Source organism: Drosophila willistoni, chromosome 3R (assembly GCF_018902025.1).
Source record: "Drosophila willistoni isolate 14030-0811.24 chromosome 3R, UCI_dwil_1.1, whole genome shotgun sequence".
NCBI lineage: Eukaryota > Metazoa > Arthropoda > Insecta > Diptera > Drosophilidae > Drosophila > Drosophila willistoni.
In genome coordinates, this window is record NC_061086.1 from 6,417,502 (window position 1) to 6,441,052 (window position 23,551).

The 23,551-nt window shown below is 38.7% G+C and overlaps 4 protein-coding genes across 6 annotated transcripts; 3 read left to right on the top strand and 1 right to left on the bottom strand.

Moving 5' to 3' along the window:
* The first annotated feature begins 1,634 nt into the window (after positions 1-1,634).
* Positions 1,635-3,977, top strand: LOC6650575. The gene is made up of 3 exons (XM_002073048.1): positions 1,635-2,857; positions 2,923-3,445; positions 3,507-3,977. The coding sequence occupies exons 1-3, from the start codon at positions 1,635-1,637 to the stop codon at positions 3,975-3,977; spliced, it is 2,217 nt and encodes a 738-aa protein (XP_002073084.1).
* A 2,570-nt stretch (positions 3,978-6,547) lies between these two features.
* Positions 6,548-8,291, top strand: LOC6650576 (actin-87E). Its single transcript, XM_002073049.4, has 2 exons — positions 6,548-6,598; positions 6,796-8,291. The coding sequence occupies exon 2, from the start codon at positions 6,814-6,816 to the stop codon at positions 7,942-7,944; it is 1,131 nt and encodes a 376-aa protein (XP_002073085.1). The 5' UTR covers positions 6,548-6,598; positions 6,796-6,813; the 3' UTR covers positions 7,945-8,291.
* A 912-nt stretch (positions 8,292-9,203) lies between these two features.
* Positions 9,204-15,258, bottom strand: LOC6650577 (band 4.1-like protein 4B). 3 transcript variants are annotated; one of them, XM_002073050.4, is made up of 10 exons: positions 14,530-15,257; positions 13,536-13,683; positions 13,297-13,473; positions 12,190-13,237; positions 11,966-12,103; positions 11,691-11,810; positions 11,463-11,617; positions 11,190-11,362; positions 10,392-10,982; positions 9,204-10,188 (listed from the first exon to the last, which is right to left on the bottom strand). In XM_002073050.4, exons 1-10 carry the CDS (start codon positions 14,755-14,757, stop codon positions 10,030-10,032), a joined length of 2,937 nt encoding a protein of 978 aa, XP_002073086.2. In that variant the 5' UTR covers positions 14,758-15,257; the 3' UTR covers positions 9,204-10,029. The 3 variants fall into 3 exon arrangements, with proteins under 3 accessions (XP_002073086.2, XP_015032318.1, XP_015032317.1); XM_015176832.3 differs by lacking the exon at positions 11,691-11,810 and having other exon boundaries at positions 14,530-15,258; XM_015176831.3 differs by lacking the exon at positions 10,392-10,982 and having other exon boundaries at positions 14,530-15,258.
* Positions 15,259-15,857: 599 nt separating this feature from the next.
* On the top strand, positions 15,858-16,893 carry LOC6650578 (kappaPI-actitoxin-Avd3b). Its single transcript, XM_002073051.3, has 2 exons — positions 15,858-15,956; positions 16,655-16,893. Exons 1-2 carry the CDS (start codon positions 15,887-15,889, stop codon positions 16,822-16,824), a joined length of 240 nt encoding a protein of 79 aa, XP_002073087.3. The 5' UTR covers positions 15,858-15,886; the 3' UTR covers positions 16,825-16,893.
* The last annotated feature ends 6,658 nt before the right edge of the window (positions 16,894-23,551 follow it).

The window sequence follows — 23,551 nt, forward strand, 5'->3', positions numbered from 1 at the left end:
TGTTTTTTTTTTTAAATTTCTGTATAAGAAGTTTAATGCTCTGAATATTTAAATTATATACGTTTTGTTAAATTTTTACACAGTGATAAAAATAATGTGTTTTTATTTAAGTAGAACAAGTTTAGATGAAAGTAAAACCAAATACAATTGCTGTAGCATTTTATTACAAAAAGTTTAGTATAGAATTTAAGTTGTAGACAATTGTTTCAATTTGACGTCAAAGTACGGAAGAAATATGCATGAAATGTTTGCTAAACAATGCAAAAATTCAACAAAATATCCAGTTTAAAAGTTTTGTTCGTAATACAAATTAAATTATCATACCGACTTAGCAAGTGATTTTTATTTATTTTCTTAATAAATATTCAAAGTCTAGCCAACTGGCAGATCTTTTTTTTTGTTTTTTTGTGCAGTATTTATAAAATATTTATATGTGACTGGGTGAACAAGTTGCAAATCTCTATACAAATACCTTCGTATTAAGTAATTTATTTATTTATTCAACATATTTTGTGGCTCATGACCACAACTGAAAACTGGCAGCACTTTTACCCACTCTCAGTTAAAAACAAACATTTGATATATCTTGAAAATCGTTTAATTCGCAGCAGAAATATAAAAATTAATCAATCAGTTTCCTTTGAATGTTGCAAATGAAAAATACATAAAAAATATGTATGCTCGATGCAAACTTTGATTGCATGAAATGTACAAAATTTGCATACATTATTGTGAACTTTGTAACATTTATTTGGTTACTTTTATGTGACAAGACAATTAAGCTGGAGCAATTGCGTATTTTTGATTGGTTATTGATTGAAGATAAGTATTCAAGGATTATGGATTTAGTTGGCGATTGGAGTTGGCAGGTTTATGGATATAATTTATCGGCTTCTATATCTGTGCGTTTGGCAGTTATGCAAGATCAAGCAATTGGTAAGTAGACCTGAATTCACAACCTACGAAATGTAATTTTTATTTTTTTGTGACACGCAATTTTTGAACATTTTTTATTTTTTCAATTATAATTTTTTTTCTCTATTTCTTGTCTCCATGTTATTTATTTCGTTCATTCGAAAATGTCAGACCTTGTGGTTCCCGTAGCTTCGTTTTGCTGTGTTGCATTTAACGTGTCTTTAATGTCAAGTAGCGAACAAAAATATTACCAAATGTCGTTCACTACTTCTTGGGGACGACCTCAAGATACCCTGTCAACAGAATTCTCAATGACTTCACACAGAGACTGTGGCTGATCCTGTTTGCCATTACGATTTGACTAACACCAATCTACCCCGTATACGCCCTGACTATAGGGTATACAACTTAAGATATTCGAGATAAGAGTTGACACAATTGAATTGGAGCTTCGGAACTTATACTCTCAAACCAACAACGGGTCAAAGTAAACAACCACAAAATGATTCATGCATGACAGGCGATTGCTAGTCGAATAAAGCCCCCCAAATCAAAGATTGAAAATTAGCATAATTGGTATATAATAACTAGCCGACCCATAAGGGTCTCAGTTCCCTTGAGACACAAATGGGGCATGTGTGGCAAACGCTCTGCACTGATGCGTGGGCGTGGTCCCAATCATCAGTTGGCGCTCACCTGTCCGCACTTGAGTTACACAAATGCTTTTCGGCTGTTCAATTACCTTCTGGGTGGCCTTGGTGTTGAATGAATTGGCCTTGCCGGTTGTGGGCCAAGATGGCTTCGGCATAAATCTTATGATTGCGCCCAGTGATGATGATGCCCAGGCGATTTGTATTTTGGCCCTATTACGCAAATACTTTCAGTCAGGTGAGACACTATCCGGATCAGTGCTCTGCATAAATATCAACGAGCAATTGAAGAATGTACAAGAGCAACTGCTACGCGGCATGATTCTCGATGAAGATTATCCTTGGACAGCATTGATCACAAATCCTAGAACTGACGATGGCCTTGAAAGTGAGTGGGTGATGCATGAGAAACCCCAATGCTATTTCGTGTTGGTGGAGAACTTGGAGGATGAGGATTTCGATGAAATATTTGACCATTGGAAGGGCATGATGAATTGGAACCCATTGGCGCAATTTGTGGTATTTTTGGTCTCAGTGGAGGAAACCGATGAGGAGATGACAGATCTAATGGTGGAGCTGCTTCTAATATTTATGAATCGTAAAATTTTTAACGTAAATGTAATTGGTCAGAGTGAGGAGAATAGTTTCTATTATGGCAAGACAGCATTTCCCTATCACCCGGACAATAATTGTGGAAATCGAGTAATAGCAGTAGAACTATTGGATGCCTGCGAGTATCAAGATGGGGAAAGTGAAGATTATGATGACGAACAAGAGGATCAATTGAATACCGAGAGTGAAGACGAATTCGAGGATTTTGAAGGGGAAGAAAGAAGTCTCGCCATGACAATGTATGATAATAATGATGAGAATTTGAATGAAACGAATTCTACAAGTCAACCAACAGCCACAATTGAGGAGTTTTTTCGAGCCAAGTTTGAGGATAAGTTTCCAAAAGATCTAAGTGGATGCCCACTGACTGCCGCCTTTCGTCCCTGGGAGCCTTATATATTTCGAAGCGACGATTCGGCCTCACAAGATTACTACTATGGAGTAGATGAACAAGACGCAGGCGGTAATGAGAGCTACAGCTATGATGATGATGGCTATGATGATAGAGATGATGGCAAGTCTCATCTCCTGGATGAAGAACTTGAATCCAATGGCAAAGCGCAGCTGGGTGGAATTGAATATCAAATGGTACGGACTATAGCAGAGCGTTTGCATGTCAATATCGATCTGCAGGTGGAAAATACCAATGTGTATCATCTCTTTCAGCAGCTAATCGATGGGTGAGTGAGCCCATGAAATGAAAAATAAACGAAAATTGCTACAAATATTATTTCCCTGTTAACAGCGAAATTGAAATGATTGTGGGCGGCATTGATGAGGATCCAAGTATAAGCCAATTTGTCTCCAGTTCCATACCCTATCATCAGGACGATCTTACCTGGTGTGTTTCCAAAGCAAAGCGCAATCACGGCTTCTTCAATTTCTTGGCCAGCTTTCAGGCCGATTCCTGGTTCTTATTTCTGCTCTATATAGTAACCAGTTCATTTGCCATCCTAATGGCACAGCGGGTCTCTGGCCTTCGTCTGCAAAATCTGAACAACTATCCAGCTATTTTCATTCGCATGGTGGGAATTCTTGTTACCCAGGCCATGCCGAATCAGAAACTGACAGTGGTGATGCGATTACTCTTTGCCGGCTCCTTTCTGACCGGTTTCTTCTTCAGCAATACCTATCAGAGTTTCCTCATCAGCACACTGACCACTCCCCGGAGTTCACATCAGATTCAAACGCTGAGCGAGATCTATAGCAATCGTATGATAATTATGGGCAGTTCGGAGAATGTTCGTCATCTGAACAAGGATGGTGAGGTTGGTAATGGGACTAATTTGCTGGATCAGAGATAACATTGACCCTTTTTATTGCTTCCAGATCTTTAAGTATATACGTGAGAAATTCCAGATGTGTTACAACATTGTGGATTGCCTTAATGATGCTGCCGAAAATGATCACATTGCCGTGGCCGTATCCCGTCAGCACTCGTTCTACAATCCGCGAATTCATCGTGATCATCTCTTTTGCTTCGATCGGCGAGAGTCCTTGTATGTGTATTTGGTGACAATGTTGTTGCCCAAAAAGTATCATCTACTGCATCAAATCAATCCAATTATTCAGCATATTATCGAATCGGGACATATGCAGAAATGGGCCCGTGATTTGGATATGGTTCGTGTAATACACGAGGAGATTGGCCGAGTGCATGAGGATCCGTTTAAGGCACTCAAATGGGCACAGTTTCAGGGAGCTTTCGCCTTTGCCAGTGTCCTGCTGGTCATAGCTAGTGGCGTGTTAATACTGGAATATGTGGCAGCAAAGTATTTTGCATTAAAGGAACATAAATAATTTTTGTAGCGAAGAAACCATTTCCCATGCGCATATTAGTTATGTTTATATATACTCTTTAATATTTTATTTTTTTGGCTCATTATTTGGTGTAAAAATACAAAATTGCAATATGCCGTGGAATGCATTTCGGCATTTGCCGTTGGCCGTTTGCTGTGGGCCGTTGCCGTTGCGGCTGCTTGTCAAAATCCGAACAAGCGCGCCGCACACCGTCAAGTTTTAGCTGTCGTCGACTCGAGACAATTTCTCGCTGGCGCATCCTTAAAAGGTGGTGGCCCACTCTACTGCCAGATACACAAACAAACACACACACACACACACAGACTCACATACCTACAATAAATATGTATTTTCATAAATTTTATAAATAATATTTTTAGACAACACATTTGTTGCAGTATCATCAAATTGGCATGTTTTTGTTGTTGCTGGCCAACACAATTCAATCAGCTGCTAGGCCAACAGCCAACCAGCCGACCAGCCAGCCAGTCAGCCATTATTAAGACCGCAAATATTGTTGACTGAATGAAATTTACGTTTTTGGCTACTTAACAATCTGTCTCTTTTGCATAGTAGTCGAAATTCTTCAGAAGACAAAGAGTATTAGTAGATAGATTATTGAAAAAAAACTTGCGATGATTCAGAAACTATAGTTGGCTAATGGTTTTTCAGCATGTAAATGTATGACTATTTTTATTCAATTGCAAAGATTTTTATATATTATATTTTTATTTTATTTAGATACATATAGAAAAATGAATCAGCATGGGTAGCAAAAATATATAAATTAGATTAAAAGCTCCAACCTTTGCCTCATCATGATTTCTGACGCTTTTTCGAGAGGTTTAATGTTTATCTATCCTATTCATAACATTATCATTTGGAAAAGAAAAATTAGTAATCCATCTTTAGAATGGGATATGTTTTACTATTCAAAACACTTTCACTTAAATCTCTCAAGAAATGAGATTTTCTTGAAAATTGATACTACCCATAAATTCATTGGGTCTTGCACCAAATTCAAACAATAAATTTAGTTTTCCGTTTAATTATCAAGATTATCTAATAATTTAAATATATGTAAACAAGTCAAGAATGGACAAATTTCTATTAATCTGGGGACACAGAAATACCGAAATGACTTAAAATCATTTATACATACATAGTACATATACGTATTGGAAGATATATCCTGAAGTTGAACTTAATTCATTTTCTATTCACAAAATATTTTTACTTATATCTAATACGTCACGAATGATGATCTATAGTGTATTAGAATTGTCAACAACTGGGTACTGTTTAGTTTCACCTGAGTATTTCAAATATATATATATAAAAAACAAAAAAAAACAATTCTGATACTATTTTTTTGATAAAAATAGAATTCCATGTTCTCGATTTGTATCTGCGCGTAAGCAGCAAAGAATCTCCCATGCAAAAAACGTGAGAGCGCACGGTTTTTCGTTAATATTTTTGTTTTCAAAATGTTTCACGCAGTTTTTTCCGCCCACTCGGCATCCGTGTAGATGCTCGGCATATGCAAAGATACATTTGTATCTATAGAAAAGAATTGTGTAAACAACAAACTTATTATTTAAAACAAAAAAAAGAAACAAAAACTTTGTGAAAACCATATAAGTCAATTAAAATTTTAGAAAATATATTTATATATATATACCAATTTGTGTGTCTTTAATGAGGATAATGCATAAAAAATATTATTTATGGCACTTTTTGATGGCCAAATTAATTTAAGGGAAATTAAAATGATTTTTGGTTTTATTTTTTTCGTCTTCTGCCTGTTGAATTTTATTCAAAATGAAATATGCAAATCTATAAATGCAATGCGCGCTCTATTAACAATTTTTGACTTGTATACACAATTATATCTAGATACCACCTCTCCACCCACTTGCACACCCACACCCAAACAGATTATAGCCAACAAATTCAGTACATATTTAATTTACGTATAAAATTCAATGTTTTTTTTTTTTTTGTTTAAAAAAAAATTTTGTTGTTGCTCTTGTTTTCTTTTTTTTGCCTTCTAATTACGTGTGTGCTCTTTGCTGAGAGATTTCCATCCAAACCACCATGTATGGATTGGGCCAACGTGCAAATGTTGATTAAAAATTAGACAAAACACACACACACACACACACACACACATAGGAACAGAGAGATAGAGAATCACGAATACGGTGGGTGAGAGGAAGAACGCCTACATACGACGCGTTGCTCCACGGAGGATCGCAGATGTATCTGATAGTGTGTTTGTGTCTGTGGGTGAGCAGTTTTTTGTTTACCCTGCGCTCAGAAAATGCCCCCAACGACAACGGCTGCCTCTGCCTCTCCGAAATTATGAAAAATACAACAAGAAAAAAAGAGGAATTATTCTAAAGATATTCAAAAATTTCCCCTTCAACGAAATGTGCATCCATGTGCTGCATATGTCTGAGAGGATGTGTGTGGATGAGCATGTGTGTGTGGAAAATCTGCTTGGCTGTGGGTCTTCCGAATGGTATAAATATTAGCGCATCAAAATCCAGCGGCCACTCGCAGTTCTACAGCGAAAGTGTTGCTTTTAGATTTCTAGTTTTTCTTTCGTTTTTGAAACGGTTAGTACCAAGAGTTTTTCAATAGTTTTCTCCGATATCAAATACATTTAGACAATTTTCTAAAGAGTCACAGAGTGTGAAACAAAATTCCATAAATACAAAAAAAAAAAAATACTAAAGGACATCATAGACCTTTCGAACTATCTATTTCGACAATAGTCCTAATCTAAAGTGTTTGTCTCGTTTTCGATTTGCAGTGAAAATCCTCAGTCAAGATGTGTGATGATGAAGTTGCCGCATTGGTCGTTGACAACGGCTCCGGTATGTGCAAGGCCGGATTCGCTGGTGACGATGCTCCCCGCGCTGTCTTCCCCTCAATTGTGGGTCGTCCACGCCATCAGGGAGTGATGGTCGGTATGGGACAGAAGGACTCGTATGTCGGTGATGAGGCCCAATCGAAGAGAGGTATCCTTACCCTGAAGTATCCCATTGAGCACGGCATTATTACCAACTGGGATGATATGGAAAAGATCTGGCATCACACTTTCTACAATGAATTGCGTGTCGCCCCCGAGGAGCACCCCGTGCTGCTGACAGAGGCCCCACTTAACCCCAAGGCCAATCGCGAGAAGATGACCCAGATCATGTTTGAGACCTTCAACGCCCCAGCCATGTATGTGGCCATCCAGGCTGTGTTGTCTCTGTATGCCTCCGGTCGTACCACTGGTATCGTTCTCGATTCTGGTGATGGTGTCTCCCACACTGTGCCCATCTATGAAGGTTATGCCCTGCCACACGCCATCCTCCGTCTGGATTTGGCTGGTCGCGATTTGACTGACTACCTGATGAAGATCCTCACCGAGCGTGGTTACTCTTTCACCACCACTGCTGAGCGTGAAATTGTCCGTGATATTAAGGAGAAATTGTGCTATGTTGCTTTGGACTTTGAGCAGGAAATGGCCACCGCTGCTGCCTCCACCTCTCTGGAGAAGTCTTATGAACTTCCCGACGGTCAGGTGATCACCATTGGCAACGAGCGTTTCCGTTGCCCCGAGTCCCTGTTCCAGCCTTCCTTCTTGGGTATGGAATCCTGCGGCATCCATGAGACTGTCTACAACTCCATCATGAAGTGCGATGTGGATATCCGTAAGGATCTGTATGCCAACATTGTCATGTCTGGTGGCACCACCATGTACCCCGGTATTGCTGATCGTATGCAAAAGGAAATCACTGCTCTGGCCCCATCCACCATTAAGATCAAGATCATTGCTCCACCAGAGCGTAAATACTCCGTCTGGATCGGTGGCTCCATTCTGGCTTCTCTCTCAACCTTCCAGCAGATGTGGATCTCCAAGCAGGAATACGATGAATCCGGCCCTGGCATTGTTCACCGCAAGTGCTTCTAAGCAATCAAAGGAATCGCCTGCACCAACACAGCACAACAATCTACACACAACAACAACAAATGAACACAAATACAAGAAACACACAACACAACAAAATTGGCGTCGTTTACCAGGCGCCTAGAGATTAATGATGATTAATTTTAAGTTAAACCTCTTGCTGCCCTGCTAATCAACCAGATACACCATCCGATATCAATTAGATATATCAATCAGTCAGTCAGTCAGTCAGTCAGCAATGAAATGTATTATACTTATGTTAATATTTATTATTGGAAGTGTCATTAAGGACGAAGGAGAGGAATTCGAGGAGTATCAAGAATACAAAATTATACAATCTTACAAATAAATAGCATCCACTTTGAATTAAAAAAAAAACAACAAAATCAAAATCAAAAGAGGTTACATGTATATAAAAAAACAAAGCGTTGATATTTATCTATCATTGCACATACGAAAGGAAATTTATATTTTTAGCGATTCTACAGGAAATTACGACATTTTGGATGCATATGCGCTAGGTATCCGCATCAGCATTGGCATCGACATCGGCGTCTACAAATACATAGGTACGCCTGTCTATATATACATTTTGTTTGCTAGGCAATCGACTCTTCCAAAACGGACCATTTTTGCTCATCTTCAAACAGATGCTACCCCCTCGTAGTCTTCGTTGTTGTCGTCGTCGTCGATGTTGTTGTTCTTGTCGTCACCATCACCCATGGATTCTCTAAAAATAAAAATTCAAAGCAAAACATCAACAAATTCTAAAATAATATTCATATACATACATCAAGCGAATGTATGTATGTTTAAGATCGTTGTTCATTCGTTGCCTTTTTGGAATTATCATTAATATAGACCCGACCGCCGGCTGTCTTTTAATTGCAGTGCCGCGACCCTCGGGGGCTGCGAAAATATCTTGGAATTTCAAGTACATGTGTGTGGCTGCTGGCTGTTATGTGTGTACTTGAACATTGCAGGTCATGAGGCAGAAGGGATCATTCCTCTTGCCATCGTTTCCAGGAATGGGCTGCTGCATAAACACATATGTGGCATAAGCATGTACAAGCACACACATACTAGTATATCAATGTACATAGTTCAAAAATAGCTGCAAATTCATTTGCATAATCCAATAGAGCAAGAAATTATTTCCATAATTCAAGTGAAATCAAAAAGTTAACATGGCTTATCTTATTCAAATAGTTTGATCCTGGAAAATCTTCTACTCAAGTTGCATTAATTATCGCAGTTTTGAATTAATACTTCTAATTGCATAAATGCGCTTTTATTGAATATGTTTTGTATTTCGTTTCAACATTTAAATGCTTGGAATGATTGTTAAGGTCTGTTGTTTACAGTTTTGATAGACATAAATTGTTTTTAATTGTTTTTCACAATTGTAATTGTGTGTAATGTAAATCAGAATTGCTTGTTTTTCTTTTTTTTTCAGTCAATTTGGATGCATACATAAAAATATACACATTTATGTGTTTCTGTGTATGTGAATTCTTAAATCGTTGTTCTTTTCGTAACTTAATTAATTTGTTTCCTTTCACATTTCTTAGCTATAAGATATAGCCCTGGCATATTAAGCAGAAAGATATCATTGTATCGTATCATCACTTTGTTTCAATATTCGTTTTTCGTTCCGCGCTTAAAATTTGCAGTCTATACAGTTTGACATTAATCGTTCTATCATGTTAAGTACATTGTTACATTATTAACTTTATTAAGTACACTGCGGAATTTAGCACATTTCGTTTAATTGTTTCATTTTAAGGCACATGTATGGACAGTTAACATTTTTTTTGTTTTTTGATTGGACCTGCTCTTTCATTGTCATTTGCGTTTTTGTCACTCTTTCGCATGGAATGCTCTTAAAACTTCTCTAATATCTTCTCTATCATCATTATAATAATAAAATACAAGTACATTATGTGTCTGTCTAGATTTTGAATAGCTACCATTATATATCATAAATACGAACATTTAGGCTTACGAATTAAAAAAAATTATGTAAATATATAGTATATAGTTTATGTATGTATAAGCATGTATGTATATATAAGAGTTAAACAATAATTACAACTGTGTTGTAATAACGGATTTGCGTATAATGGTCGGTTCGCGTCCCTTGGGGGCCGACACGACTTCAGATGAGACCAACCAGGGCGAGACCATATCATTATTGCTGTTGGCCGGAATGCGATTTTTCTCTGCCTGCTGATTGATCTTGGTTTTCTGTTTGAGTCGATAAATAAATAAATAAAGAGAGAGATAATAACTGGACTAGCACATTTATAACTTATAAATTGGAATGTTTAGGCGTGTCAGTGCATATTGAAAATGAGTAACAAAGTAAATTGTTAGCATAGAACAGAACTGGTTAGATAGATCGTTAGCAAATTGTTAGTTTTTAGATTCTGGATGGTGATCGGTCAAACCTTTTCACTTGCTGGCCCATCGATTTCACTGTGATTCTGAAGTGTTGTCGTCTTTTGGGTCTCCAGACGCTCCTGCTCGCTGAGCGTGGAGAAGAGCAAAGTGCCAGCGCTGGGTGTTTTTGTTGCACTGGCTGCCTCCGAACCACTGGCTGCTTGGCTATTACCGCTACCGCTGGCCATATTGTGGGCCATGGCATTGGCATTATTGTTGATGATATTGTTAATGAAGATTTCATTAATGAGTATTTCGGCAGCTGATGCATTGCTCAGCATGGCAGTTGGGGGAGCACTGGGTATTAGCTCAGTTGCATTTAAATTCGTAGCAGCAGCAGCAGTTGGGCTATTTGGAGTACTAATCGTGGTCACAGTGGTGGCCATGCTGCTGCTGCTGGTGTTGTTCAGTGTGGCTGGCAGCGATGATGGCGGTGTTAACGGGGCATTATAGCCCGATATAAATGCAGCGTTACTAAAGGGTGAGTTTGTGGTGTTGGTTGTTGTTGTTGTGCTGGAGGTGCTGGTGCTAGAGCTGGCATTGCCGCTTGTTGTTGTTGGTTTCTGTTCCGGTATGCTGAGCGTCAGCTTATCTCCGCCCTTTATTTATGTACATACAGACATAGACGCACAGGCACATACACACACACACACAGATACACAACAAGCACAACAAAAAAGCATAAAGTGCACAAGGCAAAAATGAAAATAAATAAAACGTACAGAAAAACAAAAAGCATGAAAATGAGTGCCAAGCTGTGGGTTAAACTGGTTCGCTGTTCGTTTGTCTCTTTGGTCACAACTTACCACAGATATGTAGGTGGCATTTAAGGAATCCGGTCCATCCGAACCGTGTGCATGATTGTTATTGCTGTTGGTATTATTGTTGTTATTATTGTTGTTATGTGTGGCGGCGGGAACAAACATTTGATTAGTCAACTTGGCATTGCCACTGGCTCCCATTTCTTCTTCCACTCGAGCTGTCATGAGAAAAGAGTAAGAGCTTTAGTTTAGAACTCATTCAAATAACAAAGGTTGGTATATTCCAAAAATCGATATCTCAGAATATATCTAACTTACCTTTTAGGATATTGCACTTGATGTTGCCCGGCGGCAGGGCCGTGGCACTCACATTGGCCAGCTTCACCTGATTGTTGGGCTTCTCATTGACGTTTGAGAGGCGTTTCAATGTCTCCGTATTGTGATCCATGTCAAAAGTCTTGTTGATGGTTACCCTGAAATAACAATTTTATTGATAAGATTTTAAATTTCTTTATGCTGATTAAACAAATATAAAATTTACACTACCTGATACTGTTAGCATCGTTAATGGCTTCATTTGCTAGCACTGATGGGGATGGATCTTTGACAATGGACTTAAGCAATGAGTCTAGCTCTCTATCTTTATCCGATAAGCCGCTCTTAACACTGCACAAATGATATATACACAACAGCAAGACACAAAACAGACACACACACGAAACATGTGAGAAACACAAGACAAGGCAGATTAGTCAATATATTTTGGGCGGGGGCGGATGATGGAGAAAGCAATACAATGAATAAAGCAATGTAAAACGTACCTGAGCTGGCCGGAGCTAATGGATGCCTTGCCAAAGCTTCCATGGTGCGAGGCGGCACCGGCATTTCTAAACGGATTGGTCTCATCAAAGTTCTTGGTGGCATTCGGTGAGTACGGTGGGGTATATTCCGGCTCCAACCTGGGGACAATGTGAGTTAGTGAGTGAGTGAGTGTGTGTGAGAGTCAATGGTAATGAAATGAATATAACGAGAAACGATTGCCTACTTCACAGTCAGACCCAAGCCAGATGCCTTGCCAATGGATCCAATTTTACTATACGCCGGATCATCATTACTGAAGTTTGATCGAAGGGAATTACGGCCAAGTGAGGCACAAGTGGCCCCCGCAGCTGACGCATGGGTGGAGGAGCTGATTGAGGCACTGCAGGCAGCGTCAGGTTCGATGATAGCCGAATTCTGTATCACAGTCAGCACAGATGGCGAGGGCGTAACTGGAACGAACTGATCCGTGGAGATAAGAGAGTCGAATGTTTCGTTGTTGTTATCCACAATGGGAGATGCAATTACTGGTGGTGGCTGAGGTGTGGCTGCCGCTGCAGCAGCTGCAGCTGCGGCACGAGCATTAACTGTGGCCACGGCAGCTGCCGCAGATTCCTTTTGACGCTCCCGCAGCAAATGCGATTGCCTGCTGGCAAACCTTTGCGATGGACGACGCTCAAATTGCACTGTTCGCCGGGCACGACTTTGTTGTGTGGTCTGAAATTCTGTGCGACCGGAATAGCGGAAGCGAGAACCCATGCGGAAGAAATTTTGTCTAGCTGAGGGTCCCTTAACAGGCGCTCGCAGGCGGAAGAACGTATGATGCTCCACGGCACATTTCCATAAATGTTTGCAGGCCTTCTCATTGTAGAGGCGGAACACAAATGTATGCTCCTGCTCCCGACCATCGTCGTCGTCCTCGATGACAATTAAGGTGAGCTTCTTTTTCTTAAAATCCAATTTACTTATCTTCGGCCAAAAGAAGAGACCAATCTTCTGATCCCGCTCGAAAACCAATATGCCTGTGGGTGTTAGACCCAAATGATATTCGCAGCCATCCTTGCCCAGCACTGTGTGCATGTCCACGCCATACATATCCAGCCACTTGGCCTTGTTGAGAAATGCCGTCTCCGCCTGAGCTGGTGTTAGACCCCGGCAAGTTTTATATTCTTCCAGTATAGAAATTTCCAGATCCTCTGTCTGCTCGGGCACAAAACGAAACTCGGAGACAGTTGCTGCCGAATGGACTTGATCATCATAATCGCCCAACTCCGCTATGAATAAAACAAACTGATTAGACTGATTTTTTCAATCTCAGCTAGAAAACACTTACATTGCAGGGCCAAGGCACACAGCTCGGTGGATTTGTCATCGGGACAGTCAAGACGACCTTCCAGCAAGTCTTGTTTTAGTTGCAAGAAGAATAAATACCGTGTCAACTCTTCACGCAAGGTATTTGGTTCAGAGGAATAAAATTTCACTTTTAGGCGGAATGTATAAGGTGGGCCAACTGCAAAGAGATTAAATAAGGTTAATTAACTTACAGAATCCGATGATGATTCCTCAACTTACTTTTCACTTGCTTCTTTATGGGTTTGGTGGGATCTAACCAATGCTTCACATGATTGGCATCCATAAACTGAAGACCAAAGTAATCCTTTTCAATGATATCCAAAGCGTAGAAGACTTGCTCATATAGGAAGCTGCCCAATGCCTTTTTCTGCAATCGGAGAATACATTTTTTTTTTATAAAGTGTGAGAAATTAATTTGCATGACATTTTATCTTGACGTGGTCGTTCGTTGGTGTTTGTATGCGAATCAAATTGACCCTGGTACTAATCACGTTCGCTTGGCGGGTTAAATTATGTGACGATCAGCAGTAAATTGTTTATCATACACTCTCACACTCACACATATATACACCTGTACAAGCGGCAATCACAAATACAGGTAAAGATTAACGGCTAAGTAAGTAAGTCGGTGCTCGTGTATGTATTTACTACTATCTTTTTGCCCCAACCATTTAACCCCAGGTAGTACCGAAATGGCAAAGACCAGATAATGTTGGAATTTGGCGTTTACGTTACAAAATATCGTTAGAAATCACTCACCACTCCCCTCTTGTAAACATTGTTAATTAGTTAAACTAAATTAGAGCCTAATTAAATGATTTTATTTTAGTTATCCAATAGTTATTCTTCGCGCACCAAAAACAGAAACAGTTAATTATTATTTTATCCACCAGTTAGATATATAATTAGATAGAAAATATAATTACAGTAAATCAGCCAATTCTGTTTAATATTTAATGATTTTAACTGAGAATAAATACGTTTCTATAATAAAGGCTTCTGTTAGGGAAGTCTCACTGTAAATTCTATACCAAAAATAGATTTCATAGCCAAACCTCTCGCTCACAATAATTAATAATTTCTTTGCCATTCAAATATGTATACATTAGGGCCAAAAACGGGTTAAGTTAAACAAAACAACGTTTTGCTGGCGGGTGGCTCATTCTGGGAAAGGGAGGTGAAGGTGGGTGGGAATATGTAATTCTATACTCACCGATAATTCGATGGAAAGGTCAGTATTGTCCAGTAGTATAACCCGACAGTCGATTTTATTCTTGTTAACCACAATTCGTTGGGGCTTAATCTGTGACCCGCTGCTGCTGGCAATGACGGCACCACCGACGCCGCCGCCTCCTCCACCACCTCCAGTACGACCGCCGACGCCGCTGCCACTATCCGCATAGTTGTTGCGTACCTTGCGACGGCTTAGAAAACGCAGCATTTTGTGGTTAGCGTTGTTGCTGCCTTCTATTTAGTTGGGGTTTTAAATTGTTGTTGTTGATGTTTTGTTTTAGCTTCTTTCTGCCAAGGCAGCAGCGTCGTGTCGTCAACGAATTGCACCCAATAATTCACCTGTGGTGTGCTGCTTGGTGGCTCTGTCTGGGAAACAGCGCAGACATCAAGACCCAGCACACGCACATATACACATATGTAGACACACACAAGCACTTACATACACTAACACCAACACTGATACACGCACACTAATACTAATGAAACTTGTTGCAACTAGTTCTCGTCGTCTACAAACGCCCCCGATTTGATTATATTTTCTTGCCCTTCACAATTGTTTTTGCAAATTATTAGTTAGTTTTATGCAAGATCCGGTTTTTTTTCTGTTTTATGTTTCACATGCAATTGTTGTTATTTAAAGCGTTATTGTTATTTATTTTACTGTTTTTCACTAGTGTTAATCAGCGTCGTGTCGCTGCGTATGTAGTGCTGAAAAGTGTTAGAGTTATCGATTAACTAGTATCGCAAATATCGATATTTTGTCCTACAACTATTTCTGACGATACGGCAACGCTGAAAATGAATTCAAAATTCCAATTCCAAAATTCGCCGCAGCTTAGTTCACTTCGTTAGGCTGACTGGCCTGGCGGACAATTCAAAATACTAAAATGAAAATAGTCTGCAGACTGCCCCAAATGGCCAATAACAATTATTTGTCATTACATTTCAATATTACTACTTGTCATTGCTGATTTCTCAGTATGTTTACAATGTGAGGAATTCCTTTATAAAACAATTAGTATAAAAATCGTAGCCACTCCTTTTAAATAGTAGGTTTATGGTCGACCAATGACATTTGCAAAGTTAATCCATTTGTTTGTTTCAATTTATTTTTTTCATGCCTAGAAAGTAGCACTAATTATTAATATTTATATATGTTAATGTAGTCACTCTTTAAGCTTACTCTCTCGTTCTCTTTCACCTCTGACCACATATTTTATGAGATAAGGCCGCAGACTCTGGTATTAAAAAGCTTCTTCATCTGCTTTTAGGTTTTAGTTTCTATTGGTGATTTCGACGATTCGGAAACGTATAGCAAAATATTTATTTCTTGCAAAATGAAGCTTTTTGCTTTTTTAATATTCCTTGTGTGCATGTTGGCTGCTTGTTTGGCCGCTGTTAAGCATCGTGAGTGGACTTTAAAATTATGAGAATATAAATTATTGGCATTGTTTCAGATTAGAACACAAAACCATTTTAAAATAAAACCAGAGGGCCGGGGCTAACTTTAACCACGTCAAAGTTTGAATACCTTTGCAACTTATTTGATAATTTTTTCCTTACCCATAGCCATCAAAGTGGAAAAATGTTTTATCTAAAAAGGCTAATGTTTGCAAAAGAACGGCCTACAGGAAATAACGAAGATATTGATCAAAGTCACTGTTTTCCACCGATCGTTCCTAAGGGAGATCTATGATATAGTCACACGATCTTTATCAAAATCGGCACAGTCATTAACAAATATATTAACCTAACAAATGTTTAATTTGAAAGAAATCGCGTCAAAAGTAACGAAGCTATTCAGAAAAGTAACTGTTTTCGACCGATCGTTCCTATGGGAGCTATAGCATTTAGTCTTAAAGTTTTGATATTTTATTTATATGATTCTGTGTTCAGAAATTCTTTCCAATCTTATCAAATTCTTTGGACTAACAGAGACGTTTCCATGTTTAATTTCAAGAAAAGTTAATAAACTTTATTAAGAAATAGCATTGATCTAAGCTTAGATATATTTTCACGACGGCAACTATTTTAATATTGCATGTATCTAAATAAATATGAGCGTCAATAAATTATGACAAATTGCTTCTTTTTTTTTTTTTTAGCAAGTTGTGCAGAATCGACGGGGGAGCGAGGTGATTGTCGGGCCATGCACAAGAAGTGGACTTATCATCCGAATTCCAACCAATGTATACGATTCTTTTATAGTGGATGCCATGGCAACAGTAATAATTTCGACACTCAAGAGGAATGCGAGCAGAGATGCCGTTTTTAAAATTGTAAGAAACACTAAGTAATTTGTGGAAAACAATAAAAACGAAACCATACCAAACAGAAAAAAAAACATTCGAAACTTTTTGTCTTTGTGAAAACTAATAGAAGTGCTCTGACATAGAAGTTTGCATTGTTGCGTTGTAAAATCCAAAACACAGGAGCTGTAGGGCTTTTTACTTTCTATCTATTTTTTTTTGTGTTTTTTTTTGTTGTAGTGGCAGCAGCCAACATTTGCAAAATCCTTTTTATGGGCAATTTATTCCCTTATTTGTTAGTGGATTTAAGGCTGTAACTGTAAGGGATACCCGAGCAACTCACCCGCCAGCAATAGTAGCAGTAACAGCAGGATAGAAACAGTCGTATTTTGAGTTTAAAGGTAAATGGTAGATTTATTGCCAACGATTTCCTACTAGTGCGCTCTGTGTCTTAGCTGTTGGCCATGTTTATATCGAGGGTTTTAGTGGGCCCTTGAGATCTACTATGGGTGGAGTTTGGGCTCGCTTGGCGTCGGTTTGATTTGCTTTTGGCTTTGGTAATGCCAAAAGCATTCAAACTGCAATTGTATGATTAAGCCTCTCTTATCGGGCCATTAATTAACGCTCAATTTGCCATTGAACAACGATAGGCATTCTAGTATAGAATATAATATGTTGGAGTGCATCTGGAACGTATAATTACACAACGTCCGCTATTATAAGCAGCCGCATGATTAATTACCAGTTAATACCGAAACCCGATCCACCATGGTCTACCAAGACATCAGTTGCATCTGCATGATGGCCTGACCAAGACAAGACACGACAAGACAAGACAGCAGCAAGCAGGCTGAAGTAGAGAAGGAGCTTGGGTAGGTTCTACTAATGAAATTGGAGTCTGAACCTGTCTCTTTGGGCTACCCAATGCGTAGGCCGTAATTATGGCAGGCGGCTGAAATAGAACACTATGTCTTCGATTTGAAGGAGCAATTAATAAAATAGCTTCTATTGGCATTTGGCCAAAAATACAAACACAGACGCACACCTATACTCATAGAATGGGCTTATGAGAAGGAGAGACTAAGTTGAATTGAGCAAATATTTGAATGTCGCACACAAAATAAAGGAACAACATTATAGTAGATAATATATAGTCAAATATACATATGTATATTGGATAGATACCTTTCTGACCCAAAAACTGAATGCTCACTTATCTGTAGTTGAGTGGAAAATAAATTCCTTTTAATTAAAACCACAGCTCGTGATTTAAATTGCTCAGCCATCGCGCCAATCCGCTTTGGCCTCCACTTCCTCCGTGCTCCTCGCCCTCTACGACGAGTTGGGCAAATTTATTGGCGGCCATACATAAATCAAGGTGCTCTACGTTTGCAGCTACGAAAGGTAAATTCATTTTAATTAAATAGAAAAATGTTTTGTTGTTTTTAATTCAACAATGCGACATTGGCAAAAAATCGAAGGAGTGAAATTCATAGTAAGGAATTCGAAGTTTTCAGTAATTGGCTACTTAAGTTCATTCGATAGCGCGGCTCTGGGAAAGAGCCAAACAAGGATGAGGACAATAAAAAACATCCTTGTGTTGTAAAATTTTATGTGTGATTGTGTGTCGCTTTACGATATCCTGACTGCCTGCTTGCCTGCCTGTCCGCCCGCCTCTTCACTGACAGAGAGACAGAGGAGAGCTCGTTACTGTCCGGACAACACTCCGACCGACAGAGAGACAGGCAGACAACCATCCAAACAGCAAATGGTGGGCCATTGGGCGGCTGCATTGCGGGGGATGTGAAGTGGACGAAGCGGTTGGAGGATGCTCAATGGAGGGCCACAACAACATTTGTTGTCTCAGCGAAATTCTCCGGCAAACGAAGCGATTGCCGTTACCTGCTTCACCTACGCCCTTGGGGAATATTTCACGGCTATTTGGCAAGTCAACAGCTTGTTTTATTTTGGCATGTAATTTTCGATGAGTATTTTTATGACAAAAGGCGACAAAAGCCAAAATCAATTGAAAATCAATGTTGCGATTGCAACCCGAAACATACAGGACAAACCCACCCAACCCCTTCCATTACCCATTCCCACTCCATCACATTCCGACTCAATGTCCACCCATAGTAATTAGTTGCTGTCTCTTGGTTTTGGTTATCAAAATGAAAGAGAAAAAAAAAAAAAAACAATTCCGCGAGAGTGAAATATTTGAAATTACGCACAATTTATTTTTCTGCTATATAAGCGAGGGTTACTCGATAAAAACTGAGTTCGCGATGGGAACAGGTACTTTAGGATCTTAGAAGTATTTCAATATATAATATAAGTTGGCATCTATCTGTTACTGTTTTTAAAATGTAATCTTAATTTTCTTCAATCCATATTAAAAAAATTGAGATGCATTTCGTTAAAAATCCATAAACGATTCTCTTGGGCAATGTAAAATACCATCATATCTGAAAAATTGGTCCCTACTCCTTTCTGTACCAGTGAAACTTCTGTTTTTATTTCATTTTAAGTATTTCTTCACCGGAGTTTAATTCTTGATGGAGCCCTCGTGTATATGTATGAGTGATACAATTTAAAAAGTGTCAGCTTTTTCTGCTTTGACCTTCTGTGTAGTATAAAAAAAGCATATGAAAATGTGTCTTTTTTTGTACGAAAAGAAAGTTATTTATGCCCCGGGGATGCTTTTGTTGCAGCTCATAGCATAGCTTAGTGGCCACCACCATCACCGGTTCCAACTCTGCTCTGGCCAGTGAATGGTGACCAGGCTAGTGAGGGGGAACAGGAGGGCGGGGGTTAAAAATGGAGAATACAAAAAGCCACAGGCCTTTTTATTTTCAAACTCTTTTGCCTTGGCAGGTCGAAAACTTTCACAGCATTGCAACAATTAAAAGTGGCACAAGGGTCATTGAAACAATTGCCCATTGTTACTTTTAAGGGGGCACGGTGAAGGGAGGCAACGGGACAACGGCGGGCAGAAGGGGACTTGGGATTTAATTTATGCCACTAATTACTTTAAGAGCTTTGTTGTAGCTGCAATCTTGCAGATTGCGTTGTCCTTGTATTAGATTTTTTCCACACCATTATGTATGCCAAAGGATCTCGCCGAAAAAAAAAAAAATGAAAACCAACCAAAACGAAAGAAGAAACGCTGTCCGGACGCCACGACGAAGGATACTTTCTTTTCCTTTTTTCTTGTAGGCAAATAATATGCAAATTAGAATTATATTCAAATATATGATTCGTTTTTTTTTTTTTGTTTCCTCTACTCTGGTTTTTGTTTTTTGCTTTCTATGCCACTAGGTAAATGGAAACTAAACCAAAAGTTTTACAACATCTTTTGCTACGGTTTCGTTTTGCTTGACTGTCTGCGGCTTTTTCGCACCACTGCGACTTCAAATGACTTTTGTCAACCCCAAGCCAAAGGAACCTGGCCAACAATGAACATGTATAGCCTACATGTTAATACTCTTAAGTTAAGAGTCTTTACTGATTCTCCAAAATGAGATCAAATTAGGATCTTCATCCTATAGTAGTGAGAAAGAGGGATACATTCCTGTTTTAGTCTTAATGTTTGTCACACAGATCAAGTGATTTCATACGTCTCTATCTAAAGAATAGCTGTGATAGTTTTTAATTTGAGATTACACACTTTTGACTTATCTCAAAATGGTGAAACAATATTGAGTCACCTCGAAAAGTGTTTGAAATGTTAGTGTGAAATGCTGCTGCCTTTGCCTAGGCAAACTTCCAGCCACTAGCCATTGACCATTTCTAAAAGAGCACAAAAGATGAGAGAACAGAGACCAAAAGCTGAAAGAAAGTTGAAAGGTTTTTCAGGCTATTTACACGCCAGAGTTTTAAACCATTGGGGAACGGTTTGAACTCGAACGAGGAAGAGGGTAGGAGGGAAGAGTTTTTTTTGGTCTTTAGTTGAGTTTTTAACAGCAATAAAACTATAACACCATAAGTTATCAACTTTAAATTGTAGTTTATATTATTGATGTGTTTTTGCATCGACTTGGCAAGTGACTTTTCATAATTAGATGCAGCGTTCCAGCATCCATCCACACAAAGGGCACGCACATTGTTTTTGGTTGCTCTTATATACACACTTCTACCATCCACTTTATTTGCAGTGAAGACCTCACATAAATTCCAACTGAGTTGCCCAAATATCTTCGATTTGGAGAACTGAAGGGAAGAGAAGCAACAGCAGGAGCTCATCATCAATGTGCAATATTTTGCTTATCATGCATTTTGCTTAGAAAACATCTAACGAGTAGCACTAAAAGTGCTCGAGAAAAAACTAGTCCATTGAGCAGCACAATTTGCTGATTGTTGGAATTTTCGATGGGAAATGAAAACCGAAACCGAAACTCATTTAAATCAATATTTTGCTGGGCACGTACCTACATACATACATACATACATATGTATACATATGTACGTATGTATGAAAGCATCTCCGACATTTGTCATGGACATTGGCCAACACTCGGACTCAGCACAATTGTCAGAGGCTCGACTTGGCTTGGCTTGGCTTGGCATTGCCTTTCTTGGCTCCGAAACCGCAAAAACCCATGCCCACATCCAAAAACCTCACAACCAAGGCCCAAAACAGATGACGCCTGGCATGCAAATGTCTCGTAACATTGTTCGATCATCCCACACACGCAATTAGATTCGCCTTAGGTCGGCATTAGTTCGCCAAATAGTTTCGGTTAGGGTCGAGGCGGAGACGGACCCGGACACGGAGACGGAAACGGAGATGGAGGTGTGTAGCAGGATGCGATGTAGAGCCGATTTCCTTTATAGGCGACAATAACAGAGACCAAAGAACAGATAGAGGGACAGAGAGATAGAGAGCCGCCTTTCATACACATGTTTGATGTGTGAGGTTTTTGTGGTGATTGCTGCGTTTATTTCAATGCAAATTGTTAAGGTCGAACGATGCGTATTGATTGCAGATGCAATGGCCCATCAAATCTTGAAATTGGAATATCTTTCGGACAATCGGTTACCATATTCAAATGCCCAATTCATTGAAATGAATTCTTGAGTTCAGATATTGGAATGCTTACATATGTAGTAATAGACTCGATTGATCAAACGAATCAATTCATACTTAATTGTGGCCATCATTATTCTTGAATGACTTTTAAATCTGAATAGTCAGTCATATAAAGACAGTTCAAAGATAGAATGATATATATAACAGAAATTAATTTGAAATGCGAAAATTATAAAGAATGTCAAGAATGAAAGACAATTAATAAAAATGTCTTGCCTTGTTTATGTTTATTTTGTCAAATGATATGAATTAAAAAAGGAATAAATATTAATTTTATATAACAATTAATGTCGACCCTTTTCTTCAAATTTATGTCAAGTCTACGTTTGGCTTAATATTTCCACATTTCTCATCATTTTTAAGCTCTTGCTTTAAACTTTCAATATTCTAAAGTGATTGCTTTAAACTAATTTGGCAATTAATTGACTTCCTGGCAATTGAATTCGTTGATAATAAATACATTGAAAATTTATTTTATCTATGCTTTTCCCAAGAACATCCCCAGGCAAGGTTGAATGCCCCATAAGATCCTTTGTGGCTGACATTCGTTTTTGGTGTCTTTGTGTGTGTGTGTGTGTATGGGGGGAATTTCGCTCCTTGCCACCTAACGACCGATATCTGTGCATTCAAAAGCGGTTACTACGCACTTATCTCATCGTTTTTACTGTGCATAGAATTTTGACAGACAATTAGCAGTGCGTTGGCAACTGTCTACGCCATCTCCATTCCCTAGGCCACAGCTCCAATTCCAGTTCCAACTTCAACTCCAACTGCTGCCTGCTGCCCCCTCCATCCATCCATCCATCCCTCCTTCCAGCCATTCAGTGTGTGTGCCTTTGAGTTTGGCTTTTATGGCTGTTTTTGCGTTTTTATTGTGCTACGCGTTTTTCTATGACATTTTTGACGCTTACGATTTTTACATTGTCTTAATTGCTGCTTTATGATGTGTATGTGCGCCCTCTCAGATGACACGCTGTATTTGTTAGAGCGTTAGTCTATGATTATAATTTAGTTCAGTTCAGTTAGATGATGATGAGCAGGCGCCATAAAGATTAAATATGTAGGGAAACAGGGTAAGACAGAAGAGGCCCAATGCGTGGGTGTGTAGTAATCAGTTTGTTGTTATTGTCGTTGTTGTTGTTGTTGTTGCCGTTTTCAGTTTTATTTTTGCACCCGTCAAGTAAAGCTATAAAAACTCACGCGTAGCTCACATATCAAGTGTGAAGTTCTTTAAATATTTGTCAAGTACATAAAATATTTACAATGTGTCTAGCATGTGTGTGTGTGTGTGTGTTTGAGTGTGTGTGGCAATTGTCTTGGCATTTTTATAGAACATCAGTTCAACGAGTGCGGGAAAAGATGTAATTTGTAATATACATACACATATATCATTTCCATGACAAACAAATGAGATTTACTACCAGGTAAACAAAAAATAATGTAAAGTAAATTGATTTTGTTGTCATTTAAAGCGCAAATAAAAAAAAACCAAATGCACAAACTTTACGCTTTAATAATTTGCTTCTTTACCAATTTTTCATGTAATTTCCTTAAGGAAAATGTCATCTAGAAGTAGACAATATTTTAAGACGATTTAGAAACATTTTACAATCCCTATTATTTAATAAGTAATAGCTCTTAATCAATACACATCAATTCAGAAT